The 13,610-nt window shown below is 40.9% G+C and overlaps 1 protein-coding gene across 1 annotated transcript in view; it reads right to left on the bottom strand.

The window, feature by feature from the left end:
* Positions 1-13,610, bottom strand: part of REEP3 (receptor accessory protein 3) — a 73,855-nt gene that overhangs the window by 32,029 nt on the left and 28,216 nt on the right. The window contains exon 2 of the mRNA XM_053311015.1: positions 12,411-12,483. Coding sequence (XP_053166990.1) covers positions 12,411-12,483 — 73 coding nt within the window. The remainder of the gene's footprint in view (positions 1-12,410; positions 12,484-13,610) is intronic.

Genomic DNA, 13,610 nt, shown 5'->3' with positions numbered 1-13,610 from the left:
TATTGTCAAAAGGAACTGTTTATTCTGTAAAATGTAGAGTACTGTTAAGAAAATCTGAGTATCTGCTTCACAACTTTTGCAGTTTACCAGTTTCTTTCCTCAAAGTATACTTAAGTGCATGTTCTGAAAAAGCAATTTACAGTAACCAGGTGGTTTGTGTCTTCTCATCAACAGCAGTCTGTTAGGAAGTAATCCAGTGACAACAAAAGTACACAAGCCAAATGTTTAAAGTCCACGTACATCATCCTCACATGACGAGAACAAACATTTCCATTCTAAACTGTCAGGAAATCAAAGTTCAGTCTTATGCCTTGTTCTTCTTGTCAGCTCAGAAAAATCAGAATTTAAACACTGAGTGAAGCCAATACTTAGCATCTGTCTAGCACTTTTAAATTTTCGAAGTACTTCATATGTATAATCTTGATATAATCCTTACTATAAGGTATAATTATCCACATATTACATATGGGGGCTGAAGATGAGAGGCAATGGCTTGCCTAAGATTGCCTAGCAAGTGCATGGCAAAAGTGAAATTTAATTGGCAAGTCATAATTTGTAGCTCAGTTTCTTACCCACTACAGCAGCTTTCAAAAGAGGGGTGCATAATACAATCTTTAATATGTCCAGCAAGATACAATTTTTCTTAGCCAGAGAACTCTAACTGTTGTAAGAACTTTAATTTAACCTTTATTTTTCTCATGAAAGAAAGAATTCTTAGTTCAGGCCACAGTGGGCAAACAAAATACTGACAATGCAAATTGCTAAAACTGTTAAATTAATTTCTTTTAAGGAAACACACATCTGTATCTTTGGAATAATAGGTAAGAAAAATTAAATTTCTATTTCAAACTATAGAAGAGGATTGGATGGTTTTCACAAATGTTTTAGCAGAAATTATATATCCCAAGTCCACCATTTCTGCCTCTTCATACATCCTTACTATAAAAGTCTGCTTTTAACTTAGCAACATGCACACACCCTGCATGTATTCTGAACAAGTGAATTCCTTACTCTCTCAAGTTTAGATACCTTTAACTGCTATTGACGTAAAACTCTGTGAGGAATGACTGATCAAAAACAGGTGGAATTAAGATTCCACTACTTTCATCTTGCAGTGCCATTTACCAACACCACCTGCAGTTTTTCAGAAATGGGTTTCCTTGGTTCTTGGGGTAACTAGCAGTAACTTCAACTTAATCTGGAAAAAAGTCAATTGCATCAACTGTCCTTTAGACAAAACAGTTCCAAATAAATATTTGGTTGAAGAACACTTCATATGTGAAGTTCACTATCTGCAGTTCTCAAATTCCTAAATTCCATTATAGGTTATCAGCAGGTTTGTTTTTGTGTTCCCCCACCACCAAAGGTCCACTTATAGTTACTCTCTACGGCTAGCCACCATTCTCAAATTTTCTACATATGAAGACATTTCAAAAACAAAGAAAAATGACCAGCTCCTTAGCTGCCATGGCTGCAGCACTATTCCTTGCAGTTGCTGTGCAGAGGCTGCAAGTAACAGCGCTGCAACTGTGCACGGCCTTTTGGAAAGAGGGCGCCAGAAAAGCAATGGAATGCAGACAAACAGGTAAGGAACTTGTTACCTGCTTTTTAAACAGAACTACTCCCTGCCCCACAGAACCGGTTCGAGTGCCAGCACCTGAGCCAGTTCGGCGCTTTCCAGAGGAGGCGCCAAACCAGCTCATGCACATCCCTACCTCATGTCATGTGAAGCCCCCCCCCCAACAGTGAGGAGGGACCCAATACTTCTCAAATACCTAACTATAACTATTTGAACAGAACTACTGGGGGAGGAATATTTTCTGGAGGAAACATCTCTTTTAAATTAAGATACATGTTTCCTTAAAGGAGAATTCATTTGTTTGATAATTCACTATTTCAATTACTGGATGCCCTAGAAGAGCAACATTCTGGATGACAGGCTTGCTAATTCAGTCTTAAATTCACCTAAGCAAGTTGAATAATTTTTTAATGTCACACTGAACTTGACAATACCACATCTCAGCCATGCTTCTGCAATCACTACGAGTACAAGTAATAGTGATATATGATGTTAGTTCTACACATATGCTCAGAAGAAAAGTGCACAATTATGAAGACTAATGGCTTTGCGATTCCAGCCATCCCCAAGTAGGTTTGAGAACAAATATACTAAATTCTCCTCAAGTATATTCTAATCTATCCCAAGAGTCTATATTCTAGTCCAAGGATTCTCAAAGTTGGGGCCCCAGAAGTTTTTGGATCAGTTTTTAGGGACGGGTGTGGGTAAGAAAGTGGTCGGGGAAGGCGTCTCAAACTCTAATGAGCAGCAATTTTCGACTGTGTCCAACACCTATCGGTTGAGTGGAGGCCCACCAGGCTTGCAACTGTAGGGCAAGTTTGCCCCCAATCGGAACGGAATCGTTGTTTATGTGTTTGGTAATTGGGGGTGGAGAAGAATCATCTGGATTGTTGTGGTCTGGAAGATCCCCTTGTGCATTGCTGCCACTGGGGACGTCAACCAGGTTAGTTGGTTGTGGGTCTCTAATCTCTGAAGGAGTATCCTGTATTTCCAGGAAGTTTTCTGTTGGGATGAAAGGAGCTATCATTGACACAATCTCGGCACCCTAGGAGAATAGCATTTTTCTTATCTCTAGTCTTGACTACGATGGGTTCTAGAGATTTGCCAATTAGCTTGGTCCCCATGAATGGGAAGGCTGCTAGGTTGAGTTTGGATTTACCATCTGCATTCCAATGTTTTAGCCAGAGGCTCCTACGCACTGCCATCCCATAGCCCTGGAAGCATGTTGGATAGAATCCCAGCTGGGGTCAGCCATGAGTGTGGTGGCCCTGGCTAGTTTATTAATGCCCTGATGTGACTTCTTATTTTCTGAAGGAATGTATTGTACTAATTCTTTTGCCCATGGAATGGAGGCATGTGTGAAGATTGAAGTGGTAGTGGATACTCTAGTTACTGTAGCTGACACCTCATGAGCTTTTCTTAGGAGAGAATCACACTTTTTGTCCTCTGGAGTTCTTTAACTGTTCCTCCCCTTCTTTGTGCATGATGGCCCCCAAGACTAACTGGGCCACTGGTGCATCACCGTGGGGATGGAGAGCAGGTCCATTATATCAGGGGAGAGGTTAAATAATTTTTTTAGGGAATGTTGTGGAAGGTCTGGAAAAGATAGGGGCATTCCATTCCACTGTTTTTGAGTAGTGATGGGAATTGTACCATGGCTGACGGGACCAGCTCCGATGGGAAGACTTGTAGGTCTAGGCCAGGAGGCAGTCGAGGAGCGTCTGGAGTAGATATCATTGATGACTCTCTTAAGCCAGTACGACTTCAAGTCAGCTGGTGTGAAAAGATGTGAGGAGCTCAGTACTTGGGGCATGGAGCCCTTCTGATATAGTTTCTCATCTTCTGATGAAAGGGTGGGTGGGTTTCCCAATAAACTTCTCTTTTGCCCCAGGGTGCCCTGGCCCAAGGCTTGAAGCACCCTCTCTTGGGGGGGGGGATGCCCCCCTACCCTGACTACAATCTGGAGAGGAGGAGGAGCTGGTTCCCAGGTTCTGGCGCCCTGTGGATCTATCCCTAGGTGCTGGAAACCATTGGGGTAAAGCGAGCTGAAGTGGCATAGAAAACCAGAGTCCTGCATTCAGTTGAAATAAATTCCTTTAGCCACTGAGACATGTCTCCTGATAAAGGATTTTTATTTTATTTATTGCCCCCCGGGCAAGGTCTTATTGACCAGAGTGGAGCTCTGTGAACTTAGTATAAGAGAAGAGTCAATTTGCACGGGCTATGTTATCTGGGATTGTGCAGTGTCAGGGACTAGCAAGCTAGAACCATGATCTAAAGCAGAAGGAAGCCTGGCATTTTGGATATGGGGAGTGAAAATGGCACAGCTGCTACTCCCTCTCCCACTTTCATAGGCAAAGCAGAAATCTCTTTGGTTAAAATGGCACCCTTGTGCTGTGTACCTTTACCTGTGTTGCCTTGGGGCAATACGCTGGCAAAGCGCTTATAGCAGGATACGCTCACTGAGGCACACAGCAGAGGAAAGAGGCTTTTGCAGGGTTTGTTTGTTTCTTGAAACAGAGCGTTCCTTGCTTAAGTGTGTGCTTTTCTTTGCAGCCCATCTATATTGCTTAGTCACTGAGCAGGGGTTCAATCAGCTTGGGGAGGAAGAAGCATCATTTAGCTCCTGAAAGGACTTTTTTAAAAAATCCGCTTTTTCCTCGTTTGGGTCTGAGTGGGGACCTTCCGAGGGGGAGCAGTTTAACATCTCTCCCAACTGAGCCGCCTCCATAGGCTTGAAATGTGGGGAAGGGAGTGTGAAAAAGCTAACCGAGGGGAGAAAGTATAAAAAAGCTAACTAGGACAAAACCAAGTTACCGAGCATTTTTAACTAACAGTCCAAATTAGAACATAAAGCAATGATTTTTTTAACAACAAAATGAAGTGACTCCCTTCCCACCCTGGCACATGAGAAGAAATAAAGCGGGGTGGGGTGGGGTGAGGAACAAACTAGCCCAATCTTTTAGAAGTTGAGTAGGAGCTCTTCTAAATCATTGTGTTTCGAGCCAGACAGGACAGGAATTGGGTTTCTGGCGCCACCTACTGCCTAATAGGAAGATAGCCTGCATTAAAAAAAAATTAACCCTATCCTGTCTCAAGCCATGTGATGACTGATAAATCCATACTAAGCTGATGACCTTCATCCACCATTAAAAAAAAAAATTCACATATCAAATCTGGAAATGAGTTAAAGCAGCCTGTTCCAAATCATTGAAATAAGATCTTTGAAATAAGATTCCTGATCATTAAAATCAACCGAGATAACATTTGAGGATATAGTGTTTAAACAAAACAATAAGGGCTGCATAAGGCTAATTATATCTATGCTTAGTGTTTGCACACGTGCAGTGATGATACATCATCAAAATGTTTCATTTTATTACATTTTCTCTCACTTCTGTTTTAGACCAGCTACTGTTATGTTGTTTTATCTGCTGCTCTGGATTTTTCTTTTTATTTGTATGGTGCCCAATTGGTTCCTTACCCAGATCTGTCCCTCCTAGAAGTGGTGCAGTCTAAATTCTTGAGAGCAATATTTCAGACACCCATTGCACCTCTAATGTGAGGCTCAGATTGGAGGCGGGTCTCATTAGAGTTGAGGCCAGATGTTGGCAAATGGCGCTGTTTTACTGGCTGAGAGTTTTTTCCTCGGACACAGGGCTGAGCCGCTTAGTATTAGAGGATTCCTATCAGTTGACCTGGAAGTGTGCTCTGAACCAAAAGATGATTGCTTTGGGCCTCGATCAGTCTGCCTTGCTTACGTAAAGTTTGGAGAAAGCTAGGAAGTTCATTAAACAGAGGATATTGAGAGACAAACGGATATAGCAAGGGCAACTGACTTTCAGAGCCAGGAATCAGTCAGGTACAGTTTGGCCCCAGCATCCTATCTCACTATCTTGGAGGTGCCCCCACTTAGAAGAGTTTTTACCCTGGCAGGATGCAATGCCCTGCCTTCAGCCCTCTTAGAGGGCAGATATAGAGGAACTCCCTATGACAAGAGGCTCTGCCCATGTGGGGAGGATTAAGTGGAAACAGTCACCCATGTGCTATTGGAATGTTTGTTCTATAGAGACCTGCATCAGGATCTCATTTACCCTTTGATGGCTAAATGCCCAGGTCTTGATTCTCCTCAGATGATTGGCAGGCTGTTGGAAGGAAGTAATTCCTGCGCCACCAGATAGGTAGCTAAATTTTGTAGTGCAGCCCTCCGTTTGCGTAAGAGCTTAATAACAGGGAAAATAGGTGATGGATTTAAGGCCAGAGCAACTTTTGTAGCTACAATGTGGCTAACTGCAGGTGGGCACACAGGTTTTGGTATCACCTGTATATCTTCAGTAAATCTAACAACAAATTTTCCCAAGCTCCTGAATTGTTTAACCCCTCTCAGATTCAGGAGTGGGGAAGGCAACTGTTTGAGTTTTGATTTGTGTGTAATCTCATAAGTATGAAATACTGCTGCCTCCTTTTAATCTTAGTTATATATTTTTAGTAGTACTTTCAGGACCTTGACCTATGTCCAGGAGGACTTTTTAAAATTTATTTGGTTTTATTGCTTGTAGTAGAAGTTTGATTGTCTTCTCTTCTACATTTGTTTTAATCTCATGCTGGTCGCTGATCGAAATAAAGAGAAAGAGATTTGATTTATATTTTATTGTTCTTATCAACTGCTGAAGGTTAACCAAAATGGAGTCCTGAATATAGGCAGAAAGGTGCAATTTAAATGTGTGAATTATGTACTGAAATATACAGGTGTAGTGACAACTTTACTTGAGCAGACACTAGTTTTCTCAATAAGTTAAAAGCAGTTTGAAAAAAGCAATTACTGCTTGTGATGTGTATTACAATCAGCATCATCATGTCTAGTAAGATGCTCTAGGCGCTGTGAGGTTTTATTTTACATATGTTTCTAGATAATGCTGACAATATACAACTATATGTTTAGTTATGGCAAGTTGCGAAGCAAGTTCCACCATTATAAGTCTCAAAATTCTATTAATAAACATGACAACTACTGGAGCTAATAATTTGAAACGTGACATGTGTAATGCACTTGACGGGTTTGACAAATGGGCCTAATTTCAAAGTGATCTGATAAAAATCACCACAAGTTTTAAAAGTACTGAAAATTGACATATTGACAATTTTTTCTATTGCAATGACTATTTCTTTAGTTATAAAATGTGAGCTTTAGTTCTCCAGTTCCCCGCTGTGGAAATGACGGGGGACGGGACATGGAATGGACAGGTGCAAGAAACCAGGTGGGTGGGTAGTAGCACTGCGAAGGAGAATAGTAACAGTTCGGGGGGAGGTGGGTGGTATGGGATGAATTCGAAAACATGCACAAATATAAAAATACATATTCAGAACACACACCAGTTAGCTGGTTAGATACATATAAATACAAGGATTAAAAGGGCAGGTTTTTCTCTTTGAAAAAAGGAGGTTTCATCATTATTTCTATCTATCTATTTGACACATTTGTACACCGTCCAAAACACAAGTCTCTGGGCGGTTCACAACAAATAAAAAGATTAACACATTGCAACAATTAAAATTCAAAATGTTAAAACTATTAAAAACACCATTAAAACAATATCTAATTAAAAACGTGGGTGAACAAATGTGTCTTGACTGCTTTTTTAAAAGTTGTAAGAGATGGGGAGGCTCTTATTTCAGCAGGGAGCACGTCCCAAAGCCTCGGGGCAGCAATGGAGAAGGCCTGTCCCTGAGTAGCCACCAGATGAGCCAGTGGCAACTGCAGACTAATCTCTCCAGATGATCTCAATGGGTGGCGTGGTTCATAGCAAAGATGGCGTTCTCTTAAATTAGGTGTTTTTCCTGGCTTAAATATTTCCTGAGCTATAACATTTGTAGTTCAGCACTTTATTTGCTTTTGTTCTCCTATAGTACAGTGTTTAAGGTACTTACAGACAAACCTCGTTATATGCGTAACTGCTATTCGAGATTGTGTGCCAATCTGACACCCAACCTCCTTATCCGCAGATACTAAATGATTAAAACCATATCCACAGTTCCTAGGCCAGAAATTACAGTGGAGGTCATTTCTGGCCACCATTTTGTTTGTAGGCGCCATGTTGTGGCTCATTTCATTTAAAAATATATTAAAAATGGGGAGGGGACCTGATACTGGGGGGGGGGCATTGCTGAACACCAGGAGATGGGTGGAGCATGGTAGGGCACTTCATTTGGCCTGTTTTCATGATCTGGGTGTTTGTTTTGTTTTAGTATGGAAACATAACCCCCATGTTCCCATAGACCTAATGCCTCATCCGTGGTTTTGTTACCTGTGGTAATCTGCGATAAGGGAACCCCCACAGATAACAAGGTCTATCATCATCTTCCTTTATTACAGTCACAGACCGGCATAAAAATACATGTTAAAGGATATGAGAAAAATAAAAGTAGAAATAGAAGGTGGTTACATATATGATGGTGCATATTAACATTAAAAGAACTAATAATACTAAGAATGTATGAGGGTGATTACATGTTAGATAATGAGGTCTAGCTGTATTTGTTCAATTTTAACAATTCCATTTCTAGCCTTTTCCAGAATGTGCGTTCTCTCCAGCAATACAGGCTTATTGCTGCACGAACCGTGTCAAGACTTTGAAAGAAGTGGAAGACACCATCAATTACATGCGTATCCCATAGCTAATCTTCAGTCTTCTATGATGAATGATAGGAACACAGAGTGGGTGGTTGTCTCATCTCCCAGAGTCTTATCTAACCTTAGATAGATTTAAGTTTAAGTTCTACTAGTAATTAACAGATATAAAAACCAATATATATATATATATATATATATATATATATATACACACACACACACACACACACACACACACAAAGTTGTGCTTGCCGTTGAACCCTAAACATATTCAAGGGAAGAGCTTGAATGCAACTGCAAGGAGTAGGGTTCTGTTTCATTTAAGCAAAAACACCAACAATTCCACAATCTTTATGGTTTTAACCTTTTAAAACTGAACAGGTCACAAGAACCAGCAACCTTTAAGCTCCATAGATTGGAAAAGATTTGTCAGCTGCCTTGGATAACACTGACCATGTGTTGACCTTCCTATAGACAAGGGCTGAAAAATGGAACTCCAGAACAGTTCCTATGTAATCACACCTTCAAGAACACGATATGCTCACTGAAGGCTGAATGAAATGAACTTAGCTGAGGGACATTCAAAATAAAAAGGTGATCATTCCAATTCAATTTGTTTGGAGGACAGGCAAGAGCCTCGGATTCCCAGTTCTTAAAATGAGAATCGGGCTTCCCCAAGGCAGCTGTATTGAAGAGGGGCAAGCAGCTGCAGGAGTTTGTTAGCATAAACACATACCTCTCCTCCAGTCACAGATTCATATTTGCTGTTAGGTTTCCTACAAACAAGCAATTGCATCTTATCTCTCCGTTTATTTTATACACTGTATGCTTGCATCAGGCTATTAAATTTCAATTTAGGCAGACATTCAATGATAGAATATAGAAAGCTGACTTATACAGAGTCAGACAATACATCCAACTAGCTCAGGATTTTATACAGTGACTGGCAGCAGTTCTCCCGTCTCAGACAAAGTCTTTCCCCACTCTGCCTGGAGATGCCAAGGATTAAACCCGAGATGTTCTGGCTGTAAAACATGTGTTCTACTACTGAGCTATGGCTCCTCTCCAAATTTGTCTTTTTTTAAAAAAGGTTACCTCTTTGTCTTCCCTTTTTATTTCAATCAATCATAACAGAACATAAGTTTTAAGTTTGTGTATGTCATGAAGGAGAAGTCTTCACAGAAAAGTCTTGGCTTATGGTGGTCAAGAGAAATCTCTTAAGCTCAATTGTACACTAATGACCCAATGTATGAGCCCATGATTTTGAGTCCTGTTTCCACTGACTAAACAGAACAGTACTGTTAACCATCCAAACAAAGTTCTACTATAAATAGAAACTATGGGCTATTTTACTACATCTTTTGATCAAGAAGCTGGCCAAGGCAGAGGAGAGAAACTTAAATTATGTGTATAGACAAAAGTGTAGATAATACTACAGCATTGTAATATGCATCTGTTCTAATAAGGAATTTTTAATATAAAAGTCATTAAAAGTCTTTACACAGCAGTTTGTCTTTAGCTCAAGTAGAGCTCTGCAGAAATAGTGAAAAACAAGCTTTGATATATTGCTAATATACATGCAAGATCTCTCTTTTATGGTTAATTTTTCAAAGTATACAAGTTCCCAAGTTCTGAGGCAGAGCTACATTTAGACGAGTTCACATGAAAAACCACATTTAAATACCTATCAAACATGCAGGTATTTGTTTGACCAAATACCTGCATGCTACCATGCCATGACTTGGAGTACTGTGTACAATTCTGGTCACCACATCTAAAAAAGGACATTGTAGAACTGGAGAAGGTGCAGAAGAGGGCAACCAACATGATCAGGGCCCTAGAGCACCTTTCTTATGAGGCAAGACTACAACACCTGGGGCTTTTTAGTTTAGAAAAAAGACAACTGCACGGAGACATGATAGAGGTCTATAAAATCATACATAGGGTGGAGAAAGTGGATAGAGAGAAATTCTTCTCTCTCTCTCACATAACACTAGAACCAGGGGTCATTCCATGAAATTGATTGCCGGGAAATCTAGGCCCAACAAACGGAAGTACTTTTTCACACAATGCATAATCCACTTGTGGAATTCTCTGCCAGAGGATGTGGTGACAGCCAACAACCTGGATGGCTTTAAGAAGGGTTTGGATAACTTCATGGAGAAGAGGTCTATCAACAGCTATTAGTCGAAGGGCTGTGAGCCGCCTCCAGCCTCAAAGGCAGGATGCCTCTGAGTACCAGTTGCAGGGGAGTAACAGCAGGAGAGAGGGCATGCCCTTAACTCCTCCCTGTGGCTTCCGGCGGCATCTGATGGGCAACTGTGCGGAACAGGATGCTGGACTAGATGGGCCTTGGGCCTGATCCAGCAGGGCTGTTCTTATGTTCTTACGCACAGTATCATACAGGATAAGTAAAATTCATTAAGGCATCAGGGGGGAAAACCCTATTAGTGTTTCTAGAAGACACTGTGAAGCAAATACATATGCATCTTCTCCATCCAAGATGTTCATGAACACACATCACACCATATGGAAAGGGAGATGAGGTGCCACTGTTTCACGTGTCACACCAAAAGCGTGAGAAGTGGGGTATTTACTTATAATGCGCAAAATCAATTTGAGCATATTGCCTGTATTGACATATCTCACTTAATGTATAGACATATGCTTGTCCATTAAACCAGTTATGTATTCTATTTAAATAATCTATATTCTGCTCTTCAGATTAAATCCCAAGCAACCACTCAAAGTTAAATGCCAACACAAAAACAACTGAAAATACACTGACAGCTTAAAACAAAGCAGCAGAAATGAAAGCCAGATTAAAAATGAATAAAAACTCAAGGTTTGAAAGGCCAGCGCAGGAAAATAAGGAGGTCTTCACGTGGCACTGAAATTACATCAGGCTCAGCTACTGGCAGGCCTCCATGTGGAGAGCATTTCATGAGTTGGGATGTACCAACTTAACAGAGGAAAATTCCCAAATGAAATGGTAGTCATTTGCTTGGAATCCACAAGACTCTCTGGACAAGCATATGTCTAGGAAGTCACATCTCGTTTCGTTTAAAGTATTTTCAGAAATTAAGCAGAAGTGTATTAAATGCAGCTATAAAAACAGGTGAAGCTTGTAATTAATTAATGCCTGCAGCATGTATGAAGTCACCTTCAGGTGACTGACCGAGTAGCAAGGTTTACAAAAAATGCAACTGTCTCTCTTCTTTCAGACCACTGTTATGCCACAAATGACTAACACAGATCCGTAACTGGATTTGTAGGCATGCTAGTAACTGGTGGGGGGGAGGTGGTGGTTACTGTATTTGCCTGAACTGAAGACCCTGAATTTAAAAGTGACCCCCTTTTAAAAGTAGAGGTTAAATACAGGTTTATCTACATTTACTCAAAAGGAACAGGGCTCCGATTTTTAATACCAAAACATGGATTCAGGTAAATACAATACTAGCAAGGTAGCTACAGCCATCAACTATGGGCAAGATTATTAGTTTAGTTTTACTAAAAAATGAATAACAGTAATTGTTGAGATCAATTAAGCATGCTGTTAGGAAGCTACTCTGCCTCCTTTACTGGGGTCAAGTAGTGACAGCAGCCCAACTGGCCTGGTTGAATGGCTGCAAGGCAGAACAAGGAAAATCCTCTCCTATCTTAACTCTTCAACCAAGCCGCTGCCACCAGGCCTGACATTTCACATTGCTGTGGCAACAGCATGCCCAAAAGGCAAAGGCACTAGAGTTAGAAGTGAGAGCCTTCTCAGCTTCTCTCTTTGTACACTTTCAAAGTAAGCCCTGGATAGGGAACAACTTTCCACCCTTCATCATGGGGGGGGGGGCGTTGGGAAGAAGAGAAACGCCCCTCTCCTCCCAGGTCAGTGCACAGCTCAGTGTGCTGCTGAATGGGCTCTGTCACGCAACCCACCCTTGACAGCAGCAGCTGAGGCACCCAGCATCAAATGCAAGAAAAGGCAAAACATGTTTCAAGAATGGGAAGCAGCACACACTGCAATGGTTGCCTTTCGGTTTTCTGAGTAAAGTTAATTAAAAGCCACTGTTACGTATTCTTCTTTTAAGGCTTACAGTATAATTATTCACTTCTGTGTACAAACTAGTGTCCATATGATTTTGCTGTGTGACAGCTTTCACTCAAAAGTGGCATTCGACTCAGAATGATAAGAAAATTGAAACTTACATATTCCTTCACGTTTTTTGTCTTTACGGCTTTGTATGAATAATAAGCAGGATACAACATCCCAAACACCAACCTGTTGAAAAATGCAAGAATTTAGGCTCAAGAAAAATTGCACAATCAATTAAGCAATGAATGTATAATGCATCAGCATGGGGCAAGGACACATTTTTCCAGTCACTTTGGGAGGCAACTGTTCACAACACAAGTTAACTTAATAAACAACAGCTTCAGAAAGAGAGTCAAAAAGCTGTCACATCAAGTAACATTTCAGTCCTAACAAGAGTTAAGATATTCCAGCTGCTCTCCAACACAGAGTTAAGCGTGCCAATGCTCACTGAAATCAAAGGGTTTAGTATACTGAACAACGGACGGATTAGACTGGGGCTTCTATCCTTTCCTAACATTCAATACTCCTCAAATCCTGTCAGGCGGATGTTTTGACCCATCATGTGTTTGTCATCAATACACACTGCTAGGATTGTTTTGGAGACTAAAATTAGTCTCCAATTAGTAATTTAGTAATTAGTCTCCAATTAGTAATTTAGGATTATCTAAATTAAGCCAGGTCTTCCCTGCTGTGTCACCTAATGGCGCAGCGGGGAAGCAACTTGCCTAGGGAGCAAGAGGCTGTCAGTTTGAATCCCCGCTGGTGTGTTTCCCAGACTATGGGCAACACCTATATTGGACAGCAGCAAAATAGGAAGGTGCTGAAAGGTATCATCTCATACTGCGTGGGAGGCGGCGACAATAAAGCCCTCCTGTATTCTACCAACAAAACCACATGGCTCTGTGGTTGCCAGGAGTCGACACCGACTCAACGGCACAATCTTTCTTTTCGACCTAGGAGCCAGCCAAGGGATATTTGACAAAACTGCATGACTTACTGAAAGTTAATAGCCTTAGGAGGGTAAATGGGTGTCTCTATCCACCCTTGCCAAATAACATACTAAGACAAGTAACAAGGCTGCCTGGAACAAGTATTGATTATATTAAATAACTCTACCTCTGAATTCCTGGGCTAGACATCATGGTTGAATTTCTAGGAGCCTGAGATTTATCAAGTCCTGAATTAAGAAATCTTCACATTTCCCACTCTATACATCAAAACTATTAGAAGTTTAATAGAACTATTAAACTTATAAAACAATACTTGAAAATATTGGCAAGGAAATATGGCAAGGGAACCCTCTAAGAGGTTTA

The sequence above is a fragment of the Hemicordylus capensis genome, chromosome 3, assembly GCF_027244095.1.
Source record: "Hemicordylus capensis ecotype Gifberg chromosome 3, rHemCap1.1.pri, whole genome shotgun sequence".
NCBI classification, from domain to species: Eukaryota; Metazoa; Chordata; class Lepidosauria; order Squamata; family Cordylidae; genus Hemicordylus; species Hemicordylus capensis.
The sequence above is the reverse complement of the archived record's forward strand: the minus strand, read 5'-3'. Positions and strand labels throughout refer to the sequence as shown.